Source organism: Pollicipes pollicipes, unplaced genomic scaffold, assembly GCF_011947565.3.
Source record: "Pollicipes pollicipes isolate AB1234 unplaced genomic scaffold, Ppol_2.1 Scaffold_3447;HRSCAF=4054_pilon_pilon_pilon, whole genome shotgun sequence".
Lineage (NCBI taxonomy): Eukaryota > Metazoa > Arthropoda > Thecostraca > Pollicipedomorpha > Pollicipedidae > Pollicipes > Pollicipes pollicipes.
In genome coordinates, this window is record NW_023596297.1 from 672,651 (window position 1) to 697,602 (window position 24,952).

Genomic DNA, 24,952 nt, shown 5'->3' on the forward strand with positions numbered 1-24,952 from the left:
AGTTACGCGTACCCTCCCCCTCCCCCGTGCAATCCTGCTTACACCTCTGCGGGCGTGAAGGGGATGGGTAAGTGGGTGGCTCGATTGGCCGTGCTGGAGGGCGCTGCTCAAGTGTCGGGGAGGAAAACTATCGCGGTGGGGGATCGCGTGCTGGTGCCCGTGCGAAACACGTGCGGATGAAGCGACGAGTTGCCCTGAAACGCAGAACGAAGCGCGCTGTCTCCAAATTAAACGTGGACGAAGCAGTCGTTATTAAACCCCGTGAAAATGTGGTGCTTGTCTTATATGTGCCGACTAGAGGTGCTGCAGTAAACCACTGTACGTGCATAAGCCACCATACAATATAAGTGCACGAACTACAATATGTTGGCCGGCTCCAACATTCGAGCGCCCTGTTTCAGACTTTCTTACGAGCCGACAATGGCGTAGACTTTCCGGCTATCAATGGCTCAATACGCTCGTGACTGGCAGCCAAATGATGGAACGTCTGACAACGCGGTGTAATGCCGTCTGGTCAATTACTGACCAGCATTACAGCGAATGGAGATCCGGAATCAAATCCATATAGACAGATGGCCTCGTTCAGGAACCGTTACTGTGAACTGGCAACATTAGAATCCGTCCCCGCACGGGCAAACGGCTACTTAAACCTGCCCTGTACCAGGAAAAATCGCTTTCCATTTGTTGTTAAATTGCCACGATCGAAGGGTGGGATTCCAATCAAACGTGCCCTTGATCTATCGCTCTGAGTGCTTCCTGCACCACCAGCCCCGGCCAGTCATGACTTCAATTTTCCGGCCGGTTCTCATTTCCGAAAATAGTCGACTCCTGGCTGATGCCATTGTCCCTTCGTGGCGCGCATTTGACTGCCGCATAACGACGTGCCTTACCGACTTTAATATGGCAGAAATCTAATAAAAATCGGAATAGAGTTAAAGCTTCATACGTTCCGAGTAATAAAAACGAAGACCTACTGCTAAATGAGATCGGGTCGGATTAAAAGTGCCGCGCGCTGAAAGCCGGTGGCGAGGGGCGAGATTTTCATCTGCCAGAAGAGCCGGCAGGAATTTTTACGTCTCTGTCGGGCGTCAGGCCGGTGGAGAGAGGACCGCGTGCTAGGGCAGGAAGGGGGAAGGGCAACGGGGTTATCGGAGGGAGAGGAGAGGTGGTGGCAGGATTGAACGGAACGCGGGTACATGAACGACCAAAGGACAAGGGAGGAGGGGCGGGAAAGGAAGGCAGAGTACGAGGGGCGGGGACGGAGGGAGAGAGGGGTGGGTTAGGTCGGCCTGACAGCACAGTAAGCCAAGGCTTTTCATGGTCTCCCTCCTTTCGTTTGAGGAGCTTTTGGCGACCAAGAAGAGTCGCTTGACGACATTCTGCAGAGACGGTATCCGCCGGTGGCAATCTTCTGGCTTCGTTTTCGTATTTCACCAGCAAAGAATTCAATCAGTGTTTAGATTTTACTGCCCACATCTGCTTGCCTTTTTACGAGATGCCTTTCCGTCTTGCAGCAAACTTAGAGGAATTAATAGAACAATCAAGTCCGTTTATGTTTTTCGTCCGCGGCGTATAGAATGACACATCTTTATTGAGGTGGGCGCTATAAACTCTGATTGAATTGCGCTGTCGTGCAGTGGGAATGGCATTTCCCTATTGTGTTTAATCTGAGCAGGAGAGATGTAAATACGCCTGGTCCGAGCGTCCCTCGGCCCCCGCTGGCGCAGCGTCGCTCACCAATCATTTGCGCACAAACTGATAGCCTGGCGTTGTCTCTCCCCGTGTGCCTGCTCCCTCCGACCAAAGCGGTTCGACCCCGTCAGTGTTGCCGGGTGATTGTTGACAGCAGTTGACGACAGTTGTCGTGATAGGGATACCACTCAGGTACCGGATGCTCGAGTGGATATCTCCCTGAAGATCTCCTGCGCTGTTGCGCGCATTGAGCGGTGTTCCCAAAAGTTGTAACCCGTTGAGCCTATCTTTCCGCCCGTCTCGTGCCCCGCGCCACAGCCTGCTGTTATCTCGCCGTATCGCCTGCAGCGCAGTTTGCGATCTTTCTCCGCCTGTCTCACGACCCCTGCTCCGGAAATGGGATTCCGATTCGGCATCAGCCGCTGCCGTCTGCCCGTGACCACCAGGCGGCGGGATACGCACAACGCTGGGAGTGGTGCGCTGTCGCAGCACGGACGTGATCGGCGACCGGAGACCGGTTTCAAACACACCCAGGCTCAGAGAGACAGAGGGGGAGGGGTAGCAGAGGTGTGTGTGGGGGGGGGAGGGGGGGAGAACGGTACAGGACTTCGTGCGCTCGACAGTCAAGGTGATCCTCTCCAGCTTCCAGTCACAGCATCACGTCTAGTGGCGAGTGACCTTTTGCTAGCAGCGCCACGGGCCCGAGGCGCGAGCTGCCCGTGTCCAGCGCCAATCACCAGCGGCGTCCGTCGTTTCCAGAGCACGGCATCGACAAGTCCCCGCTGCTGTCCAACGGCTACAACCACCCTCCGCACCTGAACCCGCTACACTACATGGCGCTGGGTCACCCGGCGGCGGCGGCGCAGGCGGCACAGGCGGCGCAGGCGGCCGCGCTCTTCGGCCCGGCTGGCCTGCCGACGCTGCCCACCAGCCACGGCCTGACGCGACCCGATCAGCCCGGCCTCATTAAGCACCAGGGCATGCCGCATGACCTCATCAACAGGTGAGACGGCGGCGCGCGGCCTCCGGCGGCGGCGGCGGCGGCGGCTCATGCTTGGACCGAGAGAGAGAGACGGACTCCGACTGGGCCAGCTGAGACTGACTCAAGGACTCCGGCCGAGACAGACCGTGACCGGGACGGACCATCTTCAGGGCAGACTTCAGTCTGGACAGACTGTGCCCTGGGGTGGGGGTCCGGTCCCTGCAGACTCCTTCCATCGGCCGTCGGTCGCCACCACACATCTCAGTCGTGCTGCATTTCAACACAGTCAGCCTGCGCCGGACGGTAGAGTCGTGTTTTTGTTCTGCTGAAAGCTGCTGACGTCTGAAACGATTGAGTACGGCTGTTTCGGGGATAAATGCTCGCCCCATCCATTATCGTTGAAACTCATTTCTATGGGATATTACATTCCATCATCCTCTGCGGCTAAAAGCCCAGAATTTATCTGACTTAACTGGTCTTCGCCGCAGCTAAGCACGTTTGAGTACCCGTTTTCTTTTCCAATTAGAAATAAGCATCTCCGTTCTCAAGACGATATAAATCCTCGCCCAAAATCTCTGGATGTTTACCTCATGAATAATTATGACGCATACAATGGGAAAGGGAAATAATGGTTTCATAAATGTCATTCCTTATCTGGTGTTACATTATTTCGTTTTAAACACGAATTAAAATGCATCGTGCTACGCTGCTCTTTACTTAATTACCACTCCGGCGCCAAATTCCGCGACGCGTGTGGCATGAAATATTATTTGAGGTTCTTTGCGTCGACATAGCCAGCTACCGCAGCCAAAGGAGACACCTTAAATAAGATTTGAGACACTTCTAATTCAGATTATTTAAGGATATTTGCATTTTAATTAAGGCACTTCGGAGGAAATTTTTTCACCGCTCTAATTAACAGGGGCATTGAAGGAAAACAATTCACATTTCAAGCATCACTAAGCGGCGCGCTACCCGACAAAGTGACAAACATTAGTCAGCTGAGTGGTGTGGGGTGCGGCGTCGTGTAACACTGGCGAGCCCTTACAATGGCCACCAGCCGGCTCACAGGACACCCGTGTTAATTTATCATTGCGGATCGTTAGAATGGAATTAATTAAATTTGGCTACACTGTCTTGTGAAAGCTTGTCAGCCAAAGTTACATATGAACCTCTAAATTACTGCTAGTGCTCCTCTGAAATTTAATCTTAATTCATTCTAACTTTGAAACGGAGCAGAGAGAGAGAGGGGCAGAGGAGAGCGACGGCCGAATTACAGTCAATGCGGCTATGATGGAGCAATTAGAGCTGAACGGGCGGCACAAACAAGTATGAGTGACGCGATGGCCGCCGCTGCCCAACCGCCACCTGACAACGCTACCGCTACTGCGCTACGCCCGCTACCTGGCACTGCGGTTCTTCTGCTACCTGTCTAGTAGCGTGGTCCATGCGCCACTTGTCGGCGGCACGTCTGCTGTTGCGTTTTTTGTTTTGCTTTGTTTATCTGATGCGTGCGATGCGTGCTCTTCAGAAGTCTGTGCCGCGTTTGTTGCCTGCTAACACAGCACTCCATTACCCGCCACGGCACCACGCGTCGACAAGGCAGGCATAGAGAGGACTGACCCATACTGAGGCGCTAGCCGACATGCTGTACCGGACCGCCGTCCTCCCGTGACTCCCAACCGCCCCCGCTGTGTCGGCAGGTCTGCCGTCTGGGAGAACTGCAGGGCCGCCTACGAGGACGTGGTCAAGCACCTGGAGCGGTAAGTGTCACGCCAGCTGCGTCACGTGCACAGTGAGCTCGTGATCAACAGCGGCTGAACGCCTGGCGAAATGGCGATGCCTTCGCGGGGTCGGAGGGATGCTGGATTGTTTCCAGAAAGTCCCGGGCGACGAGTAGCTGTCCCGACGCTCCTCACGTCTTTCCGCGAACACATCACGGGTCCGGTGGTGGTGGTAGGAAGTAAGACAGCCAGTCGAGTTTCACGTTAAAGACCGGAACCAGTTCAAGTCGGATGACCCAGCCAGGCTCTGACGTAACGCACTTTATGGTCCCGAGTATTACAAACAGGATATGATAGCTCTGTTTAGCTATCGTTGGCGTATGCCGGCATTTCCCCACGTTTCGCTGCATTAATTCAGCAGACTTGCTGCTTTTGCAAGTTAGGGCTCCCGCAAGAATGTTACTAAACGGTTGCAATGACGCCAGGTTTTTCAGCAAACATATAGCATATGGCTTGGTGCATCGATTATTGTAAGACCAAGACCGTGTCCTATACGCCGGCCTTGATGACAGGACATGGACGTGAAGTTTGCGACCAAATTCGATTTCCGTTTCGCGGCGCTAAACAATCGACCGGAGGCAAGTGTGTTCCAATAACTCGCTTCACCGTTTGCAGTGCTAGGTGTGAGCGGCAAAAGAATATATTTTCTTTTGCACGCCAGACTGGTCACTGCAGTGTGTTCCGCGAACACGGCAGTATTACACGTGAAGTCATCTACGAACACCAGCTCTCCCGCTGCACACAGCTAAACGCTCCAATGCAGCGCACCACGGTTTATGGGCCGTTCCCTTAACATCACCAAACGTCCCCATCGCCACGCGTCACGTTTGGACGAGAGGGGCCCGGGGGCAGCGGGTCAGGAATGCAGCTCGTCCGTGGCTGGTCCGCCCCTCCCCCTGTCTCTCCCCGGCCCCTCCCCGGCGGCCGGCACCCCCGGCGCGGTCAGCGGCGGTCAGGCGTCGTTTTTATCTCGGCCCTCGACGGCTGTAAATCATACGGGAGCCGCCCTTCTGCCGTTACGTCTCAAGTCCGGGTGCGATACTGGCAATTCATCACAGGATCAGCCGATTATAAGCTGGTCGGCCCATCGACCGCAGTCTAAATTCCTGCTGCACGCCGCGCGCCGCTCGCCTGTTTTTGCTCTGGTCACCAAATGACTGTAATTTCTTCATTCCAATCATTAGTTTACTAAGTGAAATCACAGTTTTAGAATGCCAAATGATAGGGCAGTCCAGGGATAAACACAGGGCCGCGAGACCCGGGCTTTCGAATGATGCGATTCGAATGTTGATCTGCGTTTATGAATGCCGAATGGGCCACATCCATCTGAAATCTCTGAGGAATGTTCGAGATATTTTCCCGGCCTAACGACCGCGGGCGTGCCACAGAAAAAGGGTCATTCCACCAACGCCCTAATTACTCTGTCGATTCTGCTTCATCAATGAAGCGTGCGATGAAAAATGGCGCAATCGGCGCTATTTTCGATCACAAACAGCCGTCTCTTCTGCGTTCTAATTGGATTTCCGACGTTTCCGCTCTGATCTTTCATCAGTCAGCGCCCGCAGTAATTATTATTCTCGTTTTTGCTCGTTCTTTCAACTGCAGACGCGTCGGTGCCGTTTCGACGAGCGATGAACGATGCGGGCTTGGGGTGGTTCGGTCGATATGTGGCCAAAGGCCGCCTTCTCAGTCGAACTCCACATACTACCCTTCCCATTCTGCCAGCGCATTCCACCCTAACCACTCCGAATCCACAGTCCACCCTCCATATTCCGACTCCCCATCTTAACCTCCCACTATACCGTGCTTCCCCTCCCAAACCGTTCGTCCTCCCTGAGGTCCTTTGTCCCTGCCGCAGTCTCTACCCTCCCGGTTCTTCTGTCCTCTTCAGAACTCACCATAATTCCTTGTCCACAGCCCTGCAAAGCTCACCGCCCCACCCCACGTCCACCGGCCTTCGAGAGGCCACTGTGGCTTCCAACAGTCCATCTTCCCCCGTGTCCATACTCCTTACTTCCAGTCAACCGGTGTTTTCTGCACTCGGTATCTTCCGGATGGCCGACATTTGGGCTTATCTGTCCTCACCCGAGCGAGACGTCCAGACGTCGCGACGTTGGATCGTCTGGTGTACCTTGACGTGCGTCTGCGGAGTACACCGGGACGTGAGGTGAACCCTGACGTGCGTCTGCGGAGTACACCGGGACGTGAGGTGAACCCTGACGTGCGTCTGCGGAGTACACCGGGACGTGAGGTGAACCCTGACGTGCGTCTGCGGGGTACACCGGGACGTGAGGTGAGCCCTGACGTGCGTCCACGAGGTGCATCGGTACGTTCTGACGTGCGCTCGTTGGGCGCGCCTGGCCGATTGCCGCACCCCCTCCCCCAGCGTCTCCCGCCCGAGTCCGGTAACCGGCGACAGTGGAGCCGGGCGCCGAGGCGCGCGTTATTTCCAGCCGGGCCGTGACGTAACGGTGGGCGGGGTCCAGCCGGGTGGTCCCCCACATGGGGAGCCGCAGGAACGCGCCCGACCGTCACCGAGAGCCTAAACCAGCCGGTCGGCTCAGGAACATGCTGGCCGCGGAGGGACAGGTGCATGCCGACGACACAGACGGAGACGCAAGGCGCATCAGTTCATACTGACTGCTGTGCCGGGCAGGCGACGCGCCGCTCAGGTCGTGTGGACGCTTCACTTACAAACTCTCTGGAACTCATGCGCGGGTAGAAATCCGCAGTCCAAACGCTTTCTGTACAACGATTTTTTATTCCCGTCTCTCGCGTAAATTGTATTTTAGTTCTTTTCGATCCATCTTAATTCCTCTTCCTTTTGAAACATTGTTTACTCTCTTTTGGTTGCTTTCAGCATCCCGTTAGCCCTCTTTCACTCTGTATTTTTCCCTCTTCCTCTCCCTCCTCTCCCTCTCTCTCTCTCTCTCTCTCTCTCTGCCTCTGTCTCTCTCTCTCTCGCTTCTTCTCCATCTCTCTGTCTCTCCCTCTCTGCCTCTCCCTTTCTCTCTTTTTGTCTCTTTTCCTCTCCTCTGTCTCTTTTTGTCCTCTCTCACCTCTCGTTTTCTCACTTTGATGTCCATTGCACTCCACCTCCCCTCCACATTTCACTGATTTCCCATGCTTTCTTTTCCTTTCATGCGTATGCGTGCGTCAGCTCCTATTCTTGACATCCGTGCTATTTGCCCCAGATGCATACCGCACGTCACCACCGAAGCGAGGACACCACGGTCGTTTGAACACACAAGAACGCTGATTGATGTCACAGGCTCCTTCAAATCAAATTACCCATGTAATGCAGTTATTCCATGGTTGCTGGGTTACCGTCCCAGACACGCGAAGCGACCGCAGGACCACTCGCAGGAGTCTGTGAAAACACGAGTGCCTCAATTATGGCCGGAAAGCTTATGACGTCTACGCAGGAGTAGATATGAGACACCAAAGTGATCTTCTTAAAGGTATATTTACGTCGAGTTTGAGTTATCAATAATTTAGCTGCCTCCTCGGCTGTCGGCAGTGCGTTGACGAGAACTGGAAACTAGGACAAGACTAGGGAAAGGGAATCAGGGGCGTAGTCAAGGGCACCACGAGACTGCCTCCCCCACCCTCTTGTGTCAAGAGGCTCACACTAGAAACTGGGCAATTTTGCAGGAATTCGCTCCAAATTTGCGGGTGTTCGGAGACAAATGGGCACTTGCCATTTGTCTCCAAGCTTGGAGACATTTTGTCTTTTTTCCTGAAGAGGTTGCATGCATTATAATACCAAAATCATAAAACCGACCACTTCATGAGTCAGCACACGGCTCCACAAAGCTGAGAGCGAGGCCTGGGCGCATCTCCGTGCCGAGTGATGGGCCAAGCGGGGACCCGCCAGTCGGCGCGCGCGCACCCGCGGACCGCTTTATATTCCCTGCTTCCCGCACCTCGCAGACCTCCTTTATCATCATCTGCGCAGCGACTCCGGTCCGCCGAAGACGTGTTCCGTGCCGTTATAAATGGCTTGTGGATGTTGCATTGTGTTTTATCATTGAATTTCAATTTGAATGCCGGTTTTATTAGGGTTTGATTCGTCATAGACGGCCCGTATTGAAGACGGAAGATAAAACGGCGGTGATTGATGACGACCGGCGCTGAATAATTGCATTCTAGCCGAGGCGCGGATCCGACATTTGTAAAGGGCGTCGATCGTCGGTCGATGGGGGCGTTCAGCACGCGGCTCAGCGTGCCGCGTCGGCCCCGACGCGTCGGCAACGGCGCGGTGTCTGCCGCCTGACGCCAACGTTTATCACGAACATCCGTTTGGATCAGACATTAAACATCGCATGCATGGTATTCGGGGAGAACATTTGGAACGGTCGCGGCTATAGCACGCGAAGCGGAATGGCTGCCGTGATGGGTGTCCCGACGCCACCGACGGTGTGCGTCATACACAGCCAGGCCGTGGTGCAAACAGCTCACTGCTACCAGCGGCGCGGTCTGTCGGGCTACTATTCGCTCGGGAGCACATCGCTGCCACATGTGCTGCGGCAGGCACGGCAGCGGCGCGATGTGGGACTGCATGACTAGGACAGCCACAGAGAGGCGGTGCCGTGGCGGGGTGCCCCTCCCCCCCCCCCCTGTGCTCAAGTGCAATCCCTATCTGTGGTCAAAATCTTCCGCTCTGTCAAAGAAAAGCTTCCCAGTGCTATGAAAATGACCTTTTCCCAATAGTCCTCGGATTTACGGGGAACCTAAATGAAGAATTATCTGCAAAGAGCTTTGAAAGTTTCAGCTCCCGCAGTCATTTGGCGCAAGTTGGCCTGTTCTCACGACGTTATTACCTCAGAGATTATTAATTAAAACATTTTTGTCACCGTATTTAATTACGTTTTCAAACTTCGATATTATCCTCCTAGAAGTTCCTTTTGTCTCTGACTAATAGCACTGCTTAGAGAGCGCTGTATAGTTTTCCGCTAATATTCCGTTCTTAATTGAACTAAATGGAAACATACCTTCCCTTTTGCCTAGAAGCATTAAAAGTTCTCTTGTTTAAGGATTGTAAATTAGCATCATCGGCACGAGACATGTCACTTTGTTGCCGCAGGGAACGCGGCGGGTTTTGTCCCCGCCTGCCGCCGAAGCCCAGTTGAAAGGGCCGGCGGCAGGCACGGGCCGAACTGCGCCTGCTTCAGCAGCTTCCAGACGACGCCATCAAACCCAGTTGCGTCTAAATCATCTGCATATTGATGGAGTCTCGGCGGGCCACCGCGCGACCGGGGCCAGCGCGGCGGCCCGCCAGCGCGGCAGAAGATCGGCCCCAGCCCCCGTCGCGCGCGACCACCGCGCCAATGGCCATCCATTACCGCACATTGAACAAATATAATCGGGCCGCGGAATAATCGCGCGGCGCTCCTCTCGCGCTGCGGTTCTTTGACGTCCCACCGCGCGCATGATTAGAAAGCAATTATACCGCATGTGTCCCGCGGGTCATTAGCGGGCAGGCGGGCTTTGTGGCCAGCCGCCGCAGCCGAGATGGATCAGCCGACGTCGCAGCGGGCACGATCTAATTACGACCGCCGAAACACCTGATGCAGGGCGCGGCGGCGGCCGGCCCGCGCCGCACGCAGCGTGGGGCCGGCCCGGTCACTCCGGTCCGGTCCGGTCTGGTCCGGTCCGGTCAGGTTCGGCCTTGTCCTGTGAGTTCGGTCTGGTCCGGTCACTCGGGTCCTGTCAAGACCAGTGAGGTCCGCAGATACGGTGCGGTCAGGGGTGGCCAGGCTGACCAACGGGTCTACGTCTGGTTCGGTTTGGTTCGCCCTGGTGCGGTGCTGGACTGATCTGATCAGGTCGTGCACACACCAGACGCTGCGAGACGGGACCTGTAGGACGGGAACTTAACGAAAGGGCGATGGTTGCACAACTTCAACGTCTGGGGAGGGCGGGGGGGGGGGAGGGGAGAAATACCTGATAAATCTGGTGGAAGAGTAATAATGTAACAACTAACAATTTTTAAAACTTTCGCTCTTCATGCCCAGGGATTCTGAGACGAGGCCCAAACGCGGTTCACTTACTCTCACTTTCCTATTTCCCATCACCTCTTTTCACCGCTTTCCTTCTCGCTCTGTCACTCCCTTCTCGCCCCTGTCCTTGCCCTTCCTCCCCCGCCGCTCTACATCGGGTGGACAGGTGCGCGTCTCGGGGCGGGCGCCGGAGGGCACCGTCCGACCGCCGTCCGACCGCCGGTGCCGGCCGCCCCGCCCCCTCATCCCGACCCCGGTATTTGCTGATTGGCGACCGCGCTAACGACTGTGTGTGCGCGATCCGACATGCCGACACGGGCTCAGCGGTGTCGGCGATCTGAGTCGGCCCCCGCCCGACACACGCCGGCCGGGGAGTTATCATTACCGAAATCATTAGATTAGGAATAAATGAAAGAATCCGGCCGGCTATGACAGATGTACAGAAAATGAGACGTGAAATGAGCTGGGCCCGAAGATGAGCGGCCCGGGAATTGGACGCTGTGATGACGCCGGCGGTGATGACGAGGCTGTGACGCGGCGCACCACTGATGACGCCGGGGATGCATGGGAGGGGCCTCGGCTCGCATCCATCCGGACCCGTGCGGCGCGTGAACGGGTCCTGGGACATGGGGCCGAGTACTGCATCAGGCCTGTGCCCTGAGGTCAGCGACGAGGCTGCTCTTGGCCGTGGGGAGGGGGATGAGCTCTTGAGTTCTGGTGTGAGGATCGTAGCCCAAGTTCTGAAGCGTGTATCGGACGCGATGATGTCCAGGTGACCCAGTTTGTGGTCACGTGACAGTTGTGACATCTACATCATGCTTGGGCAAAGCAGTGACGCTAGCAAAGGGGCTGCAAACGGTGATAGGCGACTGGATCAGTCTCTTTATGTGACGGAGGTCAAGCATGGGCATGGTATATGACGGGCAGGTGCTGCTGGAAAGAGATTAAGGATATATTCACGAAGGACTTATTATTTCCCCGTCTTGCAAATGCTCACGCGCGTTATTACCATACCCAGTTATGCTAGGATTTGTTGCAAATCGCAAATGGTGTTATGAACTTTCACGCTTGGGGACGTAGAGAAGGACATATATTTGATGGATAAAGCCTTGTTTTAAGCCATTTTCATGAGTCAGCATAGAGACGATGCAAATCTTCGAGGAAAATAGACGGACCTCAAATGCTCCTGTTTTTACTCACACGATCACTTCGCTCTTTAGAGTACCAAGCCCATGGCTTCGCTGCACATTATTCAAAGGCTTGTGCCAGTCCAAAACCGGCAGAGCATCCTCCTTAAATGTTTGAAACACAAAACACACGCTTTATCATCGAGCCCTCTGCCGAACCCCACGGCGTTATGACGTACCCCATTCAATAAAGATGTTTCGTTCGACCGGCACTGCTGGCGGCTCCTGGGGAGCTTCAGCCGCGCCGGGCGGTCGCTTTTCCACGATGACCGGCACCGGTCATTTTTTAGCCGGAGGCGCTCTGACAAATTCCAGAGTCGCAGGCTGACAAGACCGGCTCGCAACATAATCTCCGGCGAGGGGGAGCGGACAGAGCGGCCGCCTCGCGTTTATCATCGGCTCAATATGCGGTCCGACTGGGCGGCGGCCGGCCGACGGCGAGGGGCCGGGGCCCGGTCTTGGTCTCCTTCCCCTGCGATCTCCGCAGGGGGCTCTGACGGGACGGCAGGCGCGGGGTCACCGGGACGAGTCTTCCGGGGTTGGCAGAAGGGGTGGGACAGGCGCGGGGCACTGAGGATGTGGCCGGGCGTGGCGTGGGGCGGGACGGGGGACAGGCCGTCATTGGATGACCAATGACTCTGCCCGGACTGAATGTCGTTCTCCACTGGGACGAGGAAATTCAGGCGAGAGGATTAACTACATCACCATGCGAACAGGATCTGGGTCACCGGGGCATTAGGAGAACGGCGGTCCGGGTAACCCAAGCCGGCGGGGGTCGAGTCAGACGGGCGCAGACCGCCCGCCGCGCGGCGGGTAGCTCGAGTAGTGGCCTTGACGAGAGCATGTCGGAAGCAGCCCCTGTAGATCACGAGCGGACGGCTCCAGCAGCGAGGGTCTGCTGCGCGCCGCGAGATAGGGGAGTGAATTAAGAGAGAGCCGGCGCGCCACACTGAGGAGACCGCGCAGACACGCATGGCGTGCTAACCCCGGCAAATCAACTTCGAACACAGAAGGTGAACTGAAAGTGCTAGCGGGAGCTTTTCGCCCGGATCACTTGCTCGCATTTGAGCCGTGCCGCGTCAGCGTCCTGTCCTGCGCCGCGGGGCCCCGGTTCGGCCGCGATCACCCGCCGCGGACGAGTCGGACACGCGTCCTTCTGGCTGCGTGGCTCCGCTGAATCCGGTTAATGAGAGCGGCTCGTTACTCAGCGCTGCCGCGGCGGCGGCGCCGGACGGCCGCCGCTTCCGGGTCGGCGGCTGATCGTGGCGCAGTGACTCAGCGGCCGCCGCAATCGAACCTGGTCTGCACCCGGCACCGACCGCCGCGTGCGCGCGAGAGAACACTGTCGCACCCGGCGCCGACCGCCTGCTTGCGCGCGGGAGAGCACGGTCGCACCCGGCGCCGACCGCCGCGTACGCGCGGGAGAGCACGGTCGCACCCGGCGCCGACCGCCGCGTACACGCGGGAGAGCAACGCCGCGCATTCCCTGGACACGGCCGCCGCCGCCCGTCCCGCGCGCTCTCGTGCAAGCTCGCAGAGCGGCCGCTGACTGCGCCCGAACCAATCAGGCCGTGCGGCCGCCGAGGTGCAGCGCGAATTCGGCGGCGGCTCCGCGGAACTGGCGCCAGGCGCGGCCGGCAGGCCGGGGCACTCGCGGTCGGCGCCCGTCAGGCCGGCGGCCGGCGGCCGGCGGCGAGCGGCGGACGGGAAGGCCTGAGGGAGGGCTGGGATGCGGGAGAGTTTCGTCTGGCTATCGTCAGTCGGGGCTGCGCTTGAATCGTCGGGTATCACTCGGCACGTGGTACCTGGGATGGGCGCCCCGAAATGGCGGTGTCGCTCAAGTCAGGCTGGATTTGATCAATCATTATTGAACGGTCGTTAGTAACCTGCTGTGATCATAATACGGGCTATCTTTCGAAGGCCATTTAGAACTTCTTGTCATAGCATCTCATTTGTGTAAATAGTCTTCAGCTACAGAATGCACACAATTGTTCTTGCGACGTATGCCACACATCTCCTGCGTCGGTCACTTTGGTAAGGGCCTGCAGCAGGACACATACAGCTTTGACGCCCTTTGCTACTATCAGTTCGGCGACGCCTTATCAGACCATGCGCGCCCATGCCGTCAACGTATCAGACCATGGGCGCCCATGCCGCCAACGCATCAGACCATGCACGCCCATGGTCTGATGATACGTTGGCACTATGAGCTGAGACCGACGCCGCTCCAGCCCCATCCAGACAGCAGCCTCCGCCACGAGCAGGGGCCGACACTGCCAGACACCGAGCGCCAGAGACGGCCTCCGCTGTGGGCCGGTATCGACACGGCATGACATCCCCCAGACTTTGGCCCCCACTGCGAGCTGGGGCGGATACTGCCTGGCGTTCCCGCCCAGACCCAAGTCCTCCCTATGAGCTGGGGCCGACGCCGTCCTTCATCCCTACCCAGACCCCAGCCCTCGCTATGAGCTGGGGCCGACGCCGTCCTTCATCCCTACCCAGACCCCAGCCCTCGCTATGAGCTGGGGCCGACGCCGTCCTTCATCCCTACCCAGACCCCAGCCCTCGCTATGAGCTGGGGCCGACGCCGTCCTTCATCCCTACCCAGACCCCAGCCCTCGCTATGAGCTGGGGCCGACGCCGTCCTTCATCCCTACCCAGACCCCAGCCCTCGCTATGAGCTGGGGCCGACGCCGTCCTTCATCCCTACCCAGACCCCGGCCCTCGCTATGAGCTGGGGCCGACGCCGTCCTTCATCCCTACCCAGACCGCAGCCCTCGCTATGAGCTGGGGAAGACGCCGTCCCGCATTGCTTCCTAGACCCCGGCCCTCGCTATGAGCTGGGGCAGACGCCATCCCACATCGCTTCCCAGACCCCGGCCTCTCTTGCTCCGGGCACGGCCGTGCGTTAATACACCGCGGATAATAGTATACGACAGCTGTAGCAGTGCGGTGATAGATCCCCGGCATAAATTGATAAGCAACGAAAACTAACAAAATAGAGAGGTTTTTGTAGCGCGCCCGGACGCCGGTCATCCATCAAGGCCCCGGGATAGACCGGGGCGCGGCGTCCGTCACCGAAAAAAAACACAAAACAAAACAAAACAACGGGCCGGCACGCATGCCGACCGACGACACTTTTTTGGCGTGCGGCGCTATTACCTTCCGCAACACGAGCGGTTTTTGGTTCTTTTCATTGGAAATCGGTTCATTCGGGAAGAGATTTCCATTAATTTTAATTTCTGGCATTATTGGAATTATGGATTATCTGTATTCATGGTCCAGTGGATTTTTCTGTTTGTCAGACCTTGATGGAATATGTGACGCTTTTTATCACAATGACAGGGCAGCGCTCGGCCTCCCTCGGTCTGTACGCCGGTAATATCAAAGCTGCAGCGCCCGCGTGATTGATGAATGCCGTATCAATAAATCGCACAGAAAATTCTTTATTGGAGTGCTCCAGAATGGTAAAAAGCATCAATATGGGAGGCCGGCCGACGGTGGCTTTAAGCCCGCGCCACAATGGGCCGCCTGCTGCCGGCCGTGACGGCCCGGCGGGCCCAGCGGGCCTCCCGGCTCCCGACACACTCCGTGTATGTGGGGGGGGGGGGGGGGGCGCTCCCCACTGCAGCGGACGTCACCGCCGTCAGCACAATCTATTGTCGAATGCTCGTTCCTTAGACACGTGCGCTCTCAGTTCCAGCTTGTGATTCTCTGCCGAAACAAATAAAACTGGTTCAACATCAAAGAAGACTCGCTCCGCCGGCTTTATGCTGCCTCCTAATGCTTTTTGACTGTGATATCATTCCCTTTGATGTCTGTCAAATATTATCGTTTCTTCGCTGAAACTAATGACTCAGAGTGCTTTAGACGGCATTTTTTGGCGGATGCCTTATGATGATTTATTTGGCTTTGTCATTAATCTTTCGAGATGAAAGCGCCACGAATTTAACGGTGGAGTGGGACAACCTAGCGTGAATATGTTTGGTCTTCGAAACGCATACCAACGCTGTTCTGGCTTTGCTGGCCTCCTTCATCCTGTGGTTAGAACTGTCAAGTGCCGAATCAACTGTTGTGACTCACGGACATGACACCAAAGGAATGCCAGAAAACAGATCACTTCTGGTCTAGAACCAACCAACCAAGCCCAATGGAATCCGGTCGCAGATGTGTTGAGATCACATCACTGTCAGTGAGTCATATCCCCGGTGCCCCGAAGGAGGGTGCAAAGGGAAGCCCGGGAGCGGGTCAGCCCGCCACCGCATTTATCCCCACTGCAGATACTATTTCCGGCCCGTCCCCGGGCTGTGAGCGTGCGCGATGCAGATCTGCTGAGTCCTCATGAAATCTGCTCCGAATGTCCTAAGTTGGCAGTCTTTGGGGTCAAGTGATCCGTACAAAGCTGGGCTTGTACGGATCACTCCCGGCCCAATTGTCCAATCGGCCGTGCCTGTTGGAGCACTGTCGCCCCTGGGCGAAAAGGCGATAAGTCGGTCAACGAGGAGGATTCTGTTAAAGGAAACTTCTCACCTGTTAGGACTATCGCAAATGGACGGAACATAGTTAAGTAGTGTAGCGTAGCTGGATGTGCTTATGCCATCCGGTTTTGTCAAGAAGTGCCGTAGATGCTGTCATTATAATCCTGCGTGAGAAAAACTCCGTCTCGCTGCACCAAAGTGCATCTGACATCAAGTTCAACAGATCGTCAACTGTCAGCGACGTTCGACGTCTAAGCTTTCAGCCGCTGCTGTCGTCAGTCTTGGTCATGTGGCCATTTTGCTATTCATCCTGGTTTGAGATAAGCTCACAGGCTAGCTGCATTCAAACTGAGGAGCTAGAGCATTTGGGGCTCGATATCTTTACGGTATGGCTATGATTACATTTCTTTGTGGACGATGATCCGGCTATCGCAATTCAAATTTCCAAAGAAGACAAAAATATGTCATTAGAATGCTGACGTACATTTATCATAGCACTTCCATCCTACGCCAATCACAGACTCCTGCTGTCACATGTTGACTAACACAAGCTAGCCATGCAACCACATCGGTGGAGCGCGCGTTTATAAAGAGCTATGGGGCCTCGATGGTCATGGAGCTATGGGAAGGAGGTATGCATCAAAGGTAGTCGCCGCCGGACGAAGTCAGATACATAGAGGTGGAGTCCATTACTAAGCCGCTTCCTCGATTTTCAGCATTAACCTATTTCAGTATCAGCAATAGCTTTTCCTTGACACTAATGAATCTGATGACAAACGATTCCAGTTAGTCGCTTTGTATTGGCGGAACCTGTGCAGATGGATGCGCGGAAATGACACGCTGCACTGCGTTTCCGGGCTAAATGGGCTTCTTTCCTTTGCCAGTCAAAGACACGCATTTTGTGCGATGCAAAATGACTCTGGAGGTGCCTCTTAAGCACAAATGTTCTTGCCAATACGTCAGTGATCCCATCAGGAGATTAAGCCGAAGCAACAGCCGCAGCCATTTCATAACTTCAATATCATTTAAAGCCATCTGCCCACGTGCTTGTTCCGCTCGCCATTCACGACACCATAAAGAGCTTAATTGTGATCTAAAAATCTGATCAACGATAATAAGACATTCCTATTCCGAGGAGGTGGAAAAATCATGGCCCCGGGTTTCATTCAGCGAAGGCTTTAATTGCTCTTTTACGACTCCCAGGGGCAATTTACATTTTAGACCCAGATTCACTCTTGTATTCATTTTCCGCCCCCATCTGATTCCCCATATGAATTCTTATTTTTACGCGGCGCGGGAGGGCTTTTGTCATTTTTAATTGCAGTAATCTAATTAAATTGGCAGCGATTTTTATTTCAGCCGTGAGTGTTATTGTGCTCGAACAAAGAAAACACTCCTCATTTTACCAGCTCGACTTGACCTGAAATGAAAACATCCCAGTCGGTCCCCAAGCCGGCAGACATGCGTACGTCGGGCGTCCTCAATTACCCCGCTACCGCCGTCCTCAAATAAACGAGGGGCTCTCACACCGCTGACGGCGCAGCCTGCCCGCGTCGCCAAGGCCAGCGGCGTTCACACTTCACACGCACTGCCGCACTGCTGCCGGCTCAGTCTGTCCACGACACCAGGGCCAGCGGCGTTCACACTTCACACGCACTGCCGCGCTGCCGGCGGCTCAGTCTGCCCGCGACACCAGGACACCAGGGCTCAGTCTGTCCGCGTCACCAAGGCCAGCGGCGTTCACACTTCACACACACTGCCGCACTGCTGGCGGCTCAGTCTGTCCACGTCACCAGGGCCAGCGGCGTTCACACTTCACACGCACTGCCGCACTGCTGACGGCTCAGTCTGTCCGCGTCGCCAGGGCCAGCGGCGTTCACACTTCACACACACTGCCACACTGCTGGCGGCTCGGTCTGCCCGCGACACCAGGGCACCAGGGCTCAGTCTGTCCGCGTCACCAGGGCCAGCGGCTCTCACACTTCACACACACTGCCGTCGCCTCATCACACGCACACGACACGCAGCGTTGGCCGAAGTCGGTCTGATCGATGCCGGCTGTGCGTGCGGGCTGTTGAGGTGCTGACTGGTGACCCAGGCCACCACGAGCGCATCGGTGGTCACTTCGATCGCGAGCCTCGGCCGGGGGTCGGCGCAAGGCTCTGTGGACGGAGAACGGCCCATTTACTCAGGGGCTCCGACTGCTGCTGGACACGGCTGGTGCGACAGTTGGACATATGGAGTCTAGGAATGCCGTTTGAATTTCATTTTCCGCACGGGAAGGCTTTGCCAATATTTGGTGAATTACCTTGTCTCTTATTAGCACAGGTTTTCTCGGGCAGGAGATCAAGAGTCAAGAAGCATGTTATAACGAGATCTACGTCTCGTTAGATGTAGATCCACGAGATCTACATCTCTTTATAGGTCTATTTCTCTCGTCATAGCACGCAAGGATGCTTTAACGAGATCTGCATTGGAACGTGGCGGCCACGTCGCTTTTATTAAACACTTGTCATCGTCAGAGCTACAGCACTCTTCTAATGAACTTCACAAAAGCTAGCTTCACGAGTAAAGCATTTCTCAACGTCAAACGGCTCCATCTGCCGCTATCAGCTCCAGTCAAACTTGTCCAATGCAAAATAGGCAAACTTCGTATCTTCGTCTTATCGCCCCCGCTCGCACATCGCAATAAACTTTAATCCAGTTTGGCACCGTTTACGAAGCCATCGTTCAATCTGCATTTGCATTCATCGAAAGACTGTCATTCCAAATTTTGAATAACACCGTAAACTGTTTAAAAACGTCGGCCTGTTTTACATACTGGCGTCATTTGAATATAGAGATGGTGGCGGGATTACGTACGCCTCTGAACGTCTAATCCTGTATAATGGAGAGATCGACGGCGGCGTGCGCCGCCGCCACCGCCGCCTGCCAATATTTGCATTTTTATTAAAGCCTTTCCACCTTCGAATCAAATATGGTCCATGTGTAATGATGAGTGATGATTTTTCCGACTCATGCTAATTATTAGCGGTAACTGTGGCGCGTGCCGCGCCTGGCAAGCGTCCCGGCCCCGTCCGCAGTCCGTAGTCCGCAGTCCGGAGGGCGTTCCGGCTGTCTGCAGTGCGTACACGGTCCTTCGCAGTCCGGAGGGCGTTCCGGCTGTCTGCAGTGCGTGCACGGTCCTTCGCAGTCCGGCCCAGCAGCCTGCCGACGGCGGCTCCGGCCCGCAGCGCGTGACCCCCCCCCCCCTCGTCCGTTTGACGCCTGGGGGGAGGGGATCGTGGTGTCTGGAAGGTCAGATGGTCCTGCACATCCCCGCCTCGCACCGCGAGGGAGACGGCACCGACGTCCGTTCAGGAGAATGCAAGCCTCCTGTTCATGTCTGAGTGGCCGGGGTTCCGCCCGGTAGACTGGCCGGAGCCCGTCTTCAGTGCTGCCAGAGCCTGTACCGCGGCTGATGGCCGGCTCGGCTAGCCGGTGCAGTACTGAGTCTGGCTCAGGTCAACGATCGAATCGCTTGTGCAATCAATGCCCTGTCGCGCTGGTTAAGGCGCTGTCGTGCGAGCACACACACTCGCAATCTCACCCGCCGTCGCAAGGGTCCTTCAGCGAGCCTAATGCGCGTCTTGTGTCCCCACCCATTGTCCTGACACTGACGCTGAGTTGGCGTACAGTGGCCATGATATCCAGCCTAGAAAGCTTGACATCATAAAGGTTTTGCGCTTCACATGCGTGCAAAGTGAAATGAGCCTGTGTGAAATGAACACGCGATCATGGCAGATCCAAGGGAGGAGATTGGAGCTTGTTTGAGCTCGGCTGGTTTATGCGATAGGTGGTGCTGAACTCGGTACTCGGCCCCCAAGAGCTAATTTTAGAATCGTAACTGCTGCGGCACACATACAGTAAATACAATACACATTTAGATTGGTCCAGCCTGTTCGAAATTGAAGTTGAAATACGCATACGTTGTTTTTGACATTTGACCGAAGTGAGCCGCGTGTCGGTATCAATGAGCCCAGCCATTTGAAATTGTCCTTTGCTCGCTCCGTCTATCCATCAGTGGTAAGTTAGTGGAATTCTCACTGGACGTAAAATTGGTTTTCATACAGTGCAGGTGCCGGTTTTGTTCAGCTGACAAGCTTTCTCAATAATTTCCGTTTTGCGCCATGAAGATGGGCACCAGAAGACTGATTCTGACAGCAACAAATTGCTTACATCAGGTGATATGAGAGGGAATCTAATGTCTAATGACTGGAGCTAAATTTGGCTTTGTTCTACATATCAGACGCTGAGTGCTTCTCCGTTATCAGAGTATGAAACGCTACCAGTCGCAATTAATGATCGATGCGATCTCCCCGCAGTTCTCCGATAGCAGATCAAAGAATTCCTCTCCGCGTCTCCCAGCGTGATGTAATGAGAAGGTAAACGCATCGCCCAGCCCCCATTCGACGGGCCGCGGCGATTTCTGTGCGTCCGCGCGCCGCAATCGCCGCGGCCGCTAATGAGCGCCGTTTGCGGCGCGGCTCGCTGCCGGTGCACAATGCGGCGCGGCCGGCGCTGCGACCGCCGTATCAATTTGTCGGCGACGCGCTTCTGAGGCACCGCCACATTGTCGGCGCCCATTGTCGGCGGCGGCGGCGGCGGACCCCCTGCCGACAAGTTGTCTTGTAATTCGCCACGCGGGCCGGGGGGCCGCGGCAGCCGGCGACACCGCGCCGCCCGCCGCGCCGCCCGTGCCAACGGCTACTGGGCCGCGTGCGCGGCCTCCACGCGGCTGTGTGCAGAGCCGGCGCGTGCCAGCTCCGAGCAGGGACCAGTAGCGTGCGTCGGGTTTCGCGTTTGGAGCCGGGACGGCTTCAGTGCGCTGCTTTGCTGCCGGTGCATTGTCGGAGCTCCGGGGACACTGCCTCGTGCTGGCTGGAGCGCGGGCTGCGCACCGTCCGGGCCGTTTCGGTCGAACGCATTTGTACGGGCGTGGTGGATAGCAGGGAATGTTGACGAGATTTGCACGAACGGTCCCGTGCAGCATAAAACGAACGACGCCGTACAAATAAGACGACTTCAGGGGGCTGTCCGCTGTCACACCGAGCACGTGCGCACCCGCGAGCTGTTTTACGGCTGCGAAATAGCACTTGGCCCGCACAAGTGGCGAGGAACGTCTTAATCGGCTGCGGCCGGTATCATTTTAATGAGCGGCCGCATAAAACATCGGCCCAGTTAATTGCTTATCAACAAGCGGCGCAGCGTTCTGGGCCGGCCGCGAAGGCCAATAGAACGACTCATCGCTAGCCTGTGCAGGCGACGCCTTTGTTCCGCAGACAGAGGCTGCATTATTTCTCTGAAGACAAATACTGAGCGGCCATTGGTGGAGGCGGCGTCTCTGCCGCGAGCTGACGTTCCCCATATGGTTTATAATAACATGTCTCTGGCGCGTAATTACATGCTGACAACAAAATATGGCGGGAGAAACTATTCGGCCGGATTCACGACGGCTCACTCGCGGCTGCGGGTGTTACCTGCTGCAGACCGTCGGAGTCGTAATGATGACGGCTGCACGGCACTCAAGGATCGGGAACTGCAACGCGCGGCCGTGCCGGCCGATAACACCGACGACTTGAACGCCGTGTCTCTGGCCAAGACGCTAGCTGGGCCGCGGGGCGGGGCGGGGCGCGGCGCGGCGGGGCGGACGGCCGCGCCTGATCAACGCTTTGCTTCGCTGCAGGCTGAAGGACCAGCGAGGCGAGATCGACCGGCAGACGAGCGGTCTCGACGCCCGGCCGCGTGACCTCAGCATGAACAACAGTGAGTGCTCCTCGGGTGGCGGTGGCGTTGGCTGGCGTGTCGCGGCACCGCCGGTGTTTGGGCGTAGCGTAGCACGACAGTACCCCAGCTTGCGCTGCGTGTGCTGCCTGTGAGGACATGTCTGTTGTAACGATTTGTGTTAAAAGTAGATGTCGCCTTATGGTCTTTTTGTGTGCTAAGCACACAATTGAGTCACGGTTCATTAACTACAGGTTACGTGTATGCCTTCAGCCATGTGGATGAAGGGAAAGAGGGCTAGGAGTTCGTGTCCAGCCCCTCTGTGCCCGACCGGGCCTGGGCTTCCCTGCCTGACCCTTCTCCTCCTGAGAGGTGGCACAGGGGCCACTGCGTTCCCGTTCCCGTGACCCCGAGCCCCCGAGCGGTGACCTCGGGCCGTGCGTGACCGTGACCCGGCCGGTGGCAGGTTCGCCGAACGGTCACAGTCCGGTGCTGAACCTGTCCAAGTCCGCCGACGGCACCAACTCGGACGGTCCAGGCCTCCAACCGCGACGAGGACGACGAGGACGACGACGAGCGACTCAGCGAGCCCAACGACCCCGACGACAAGGAGCCCGATGGTACGTCGGCTGGCCGCATTCCAGCCCATCCGGGCCCGCCGGCGCGCGGTCGGAGCTGGCGTCGGGCGCTTTCATTGCAGGTCCTGCCGGTGCTAAGGTGGTTCAATGGCCGCACGTACAGGAATATCAAGAGAATCCCACATGCCTAGGGGCTTGTGGGAAGGAGACAGCTAGTTGTATAGTTGTTGAGCTTTAAGAGCGTGTTAGCTGCCTTGGTTCTTTGCGCTCATGGGAGACGGGGAGGGGGGGGGGGCGAGAAAAAGGAGGGCTAAGGCAAGAATATGCGATGCCAGCCATAGCAATGATTGATGACGGCTTAAAACATTATCCCTCGCTCCGGAAGCGCGCATATTGTCGTGTGATCCCCAACGTGAACCCACGGTACTTTGATCGCTGCAGTTTGCTGGCTTGTAATTCTCCCGCAACATGAAACTGCAAGCTTGCGTTCTATGCTGCTTAAATTCAAACCCTGCTCGGGTTACGCCTCGGTCCGAACGCATTATCAGTGCAGTCTCATCGACCGTCTCCAAATCATCCCATCAGTCTCAGTCGCCGGTCGCTCGCCCTCATCGCCTCCCTCGTGTACCCTGCAGAGCTGAGCGACACCGAGGTGGGGACGCACGAGGCGCCGCTGTCCGCGCCGCGAGCCGAGTGCTCGCGGGCGCCGGAGGAGCGGCCGCAGCTGCTGCCGGCAGCTGTCAGCTGGCCCGGCCAGCTGGTGGCCGACCCGGCGCTCAGCAGCACCGAGACGCTGCTGCGCAATATCCAGGGCCTGCTGAAGGTGGCCGCTGACAACGCTCGCCAGCAGGAGCGGCAGATCAACTACGAGAAAGGTGGGTCGCCGAGCGCGGCGGCAGATCGGCTACGGGGGGGGGGGGGGGGGGGGGGCGGACGCCCACCAGCAGATCAACTGCGGGGGAGGGGGTCATCAGATCATTGCCCTATCACCAGATCATTTAAGAGCAGGGCGTGGGTCGCGCCAGAGAAATGGTGGGGCAAGGAAGTGGGGGAGGAGGTTGGAAAAGGCAGCTGACCAGGAGAACAATGGTGGCTTAGCTCGCCTAGCAACGATTTAGTTCGTAGAAATGTGACTGTGTCTCGCAAGGTATAGATCAGCTAGGAGGAAGGTGGATGGGTCCCGCCCAGCTTTATATCAGCTAGAAGGAGAGAAGGTGGGTCTGTTGAACGATAAATCAAGTAGGAGGAAAGTGGGCGGGCTTCGCAGAGCGGTGATCAACCAAGGGTGCTGCAGGGCTCGTCTGGCGGGTGCTAGATTAACCGCAAGAGCAGAAAGCAACAGAAGGCGCAGCGGCCCCGTAAATATTTATGTTCGTTAGGAGCAGGCGAGCCGCGGCACCAGCCAAGTCGAACAGCCCGCTGACAGTGACGGCCGACCTGGGGATCGCACGGCCGCCCTCAGAGGCCGCCGAGCGGTCGGCGGCCTCGGGCCCCTCAGTCGTCACGCGGCGAGGCCTCTCGGGGCACCAGCTTACCCTCCGTAGGAAAGCCTTTCTTTCTTCTTTTCTTTTTGGCCAAGGTTGTCTGTTGCACCACTCTGAAGCGCGGCTGTAGACAGCCGTTGCGTCTCAGGCGCGATGTGGGAATAGTTTTCAGTTTAGTGCGTGTGCGGAGGGGATGGGGCTGCACCTAAAAGTTCTTGATCACCCTTCAACTTACTCTCAACGCCTTTGCAAATCGGCACCTCAATTTCGCTGAGTTTTATTACCGCCTTGTTTTTGCATGGCTAGATTTTTCGATATGAGGCATCCTCAGGCCATGCTAAGATCTCTTTGACAAAAATTCACCGACGGGCACAGGTGCCACAGTGGTAATCACACGCACCTCTCAGACTGACGGCGAACGTCTGCCTGATCGGAATCCTACGGCCTCCCCCAAGCGCCGCCGTTGTCGGCCACCCAATCGCGCTGCTCCGCTAGTGTTGTGTTGCCGTCCCTGCATAATCACCGGGAAAATGCCAATAAGAGCTTACCATCAAAATGCAAAATGCCCGCTCGCTTATCCGCGGTCGGCCGGCCGCATATTAAGCGCGCCATTGGGAGGTGTTGGCGCGCCGCTGAGACAGACGGCCGGGCCATCGCGGCCAGCACGAGCTGACACCCTCGCGACCCTCTTGCAGCCGAACTCAAGATGGGCGTGCTCAGGGAGAAGGAGACGCGCGAGAGCATGGAGCGCAAGCTGCAGGAGGAGCAGAAGCTCAGAGGTGAGACGTCGACGAGGTGGCCCCTCGGGGCCCGGTGCGGCCCTTCTTTTGGTGCTGGTCTCGTGGTGGTTGGGGCTCTCGCATGCGCTTCTCGTCTACCGTGAACGATGTGACGGCGCTGTTGGCGTGGCTGAAAATATTTGGGTCTCACTGTTGCAGCTGTTCGGGCGTCAGTGACGCAGTTGGCAGCATATCAGGATTGTGATGTTGAGGCTGGGATTGA

At 56.7% G+C, this 24,952-nt stretch overlaps 1 protein-coding gene across 1 annotated transcript in view; it reads left to right on the plus strand.

Annotated features, from left to right (window-relative positions):
- The window catches only part of LOC119091450 (dachshund homolog 1), a 146,095-nt gene that overhangs the window by 104,119 nt on the left and 17,024 nt on the right, over nt 1-24,952 (plus strand). Inside the window, exons 3-9 of the mRNA XM_037214249.1 lie at nt 2,452-2,695; nt 4,378-4,437; nt 21,851-21,930; nt 22,355-22,413; nt 22,445-22,508; nt 23,102-23,341; nt 24,646-24,729. Of these exons, the coding sequence (XP_037070144.1) occupies nt 2,452-2,695; nt 4,378-4,437; nt 21,851-21,930; nt 22,355-22,413; nt 22,445-22,508; nt 23,102-23,341; nt 24,646-24,729 (831 nt within the window). The remainder of the gene's footprint in view (nt 1-2,451; nt 2,696-4,377; nt 4,438-21,850; nt 21,931-22,354; nt 22,414-22,444; nt 22,509-23,101; nt 23,342-24,645; nt 24,730-24,952) is intronic.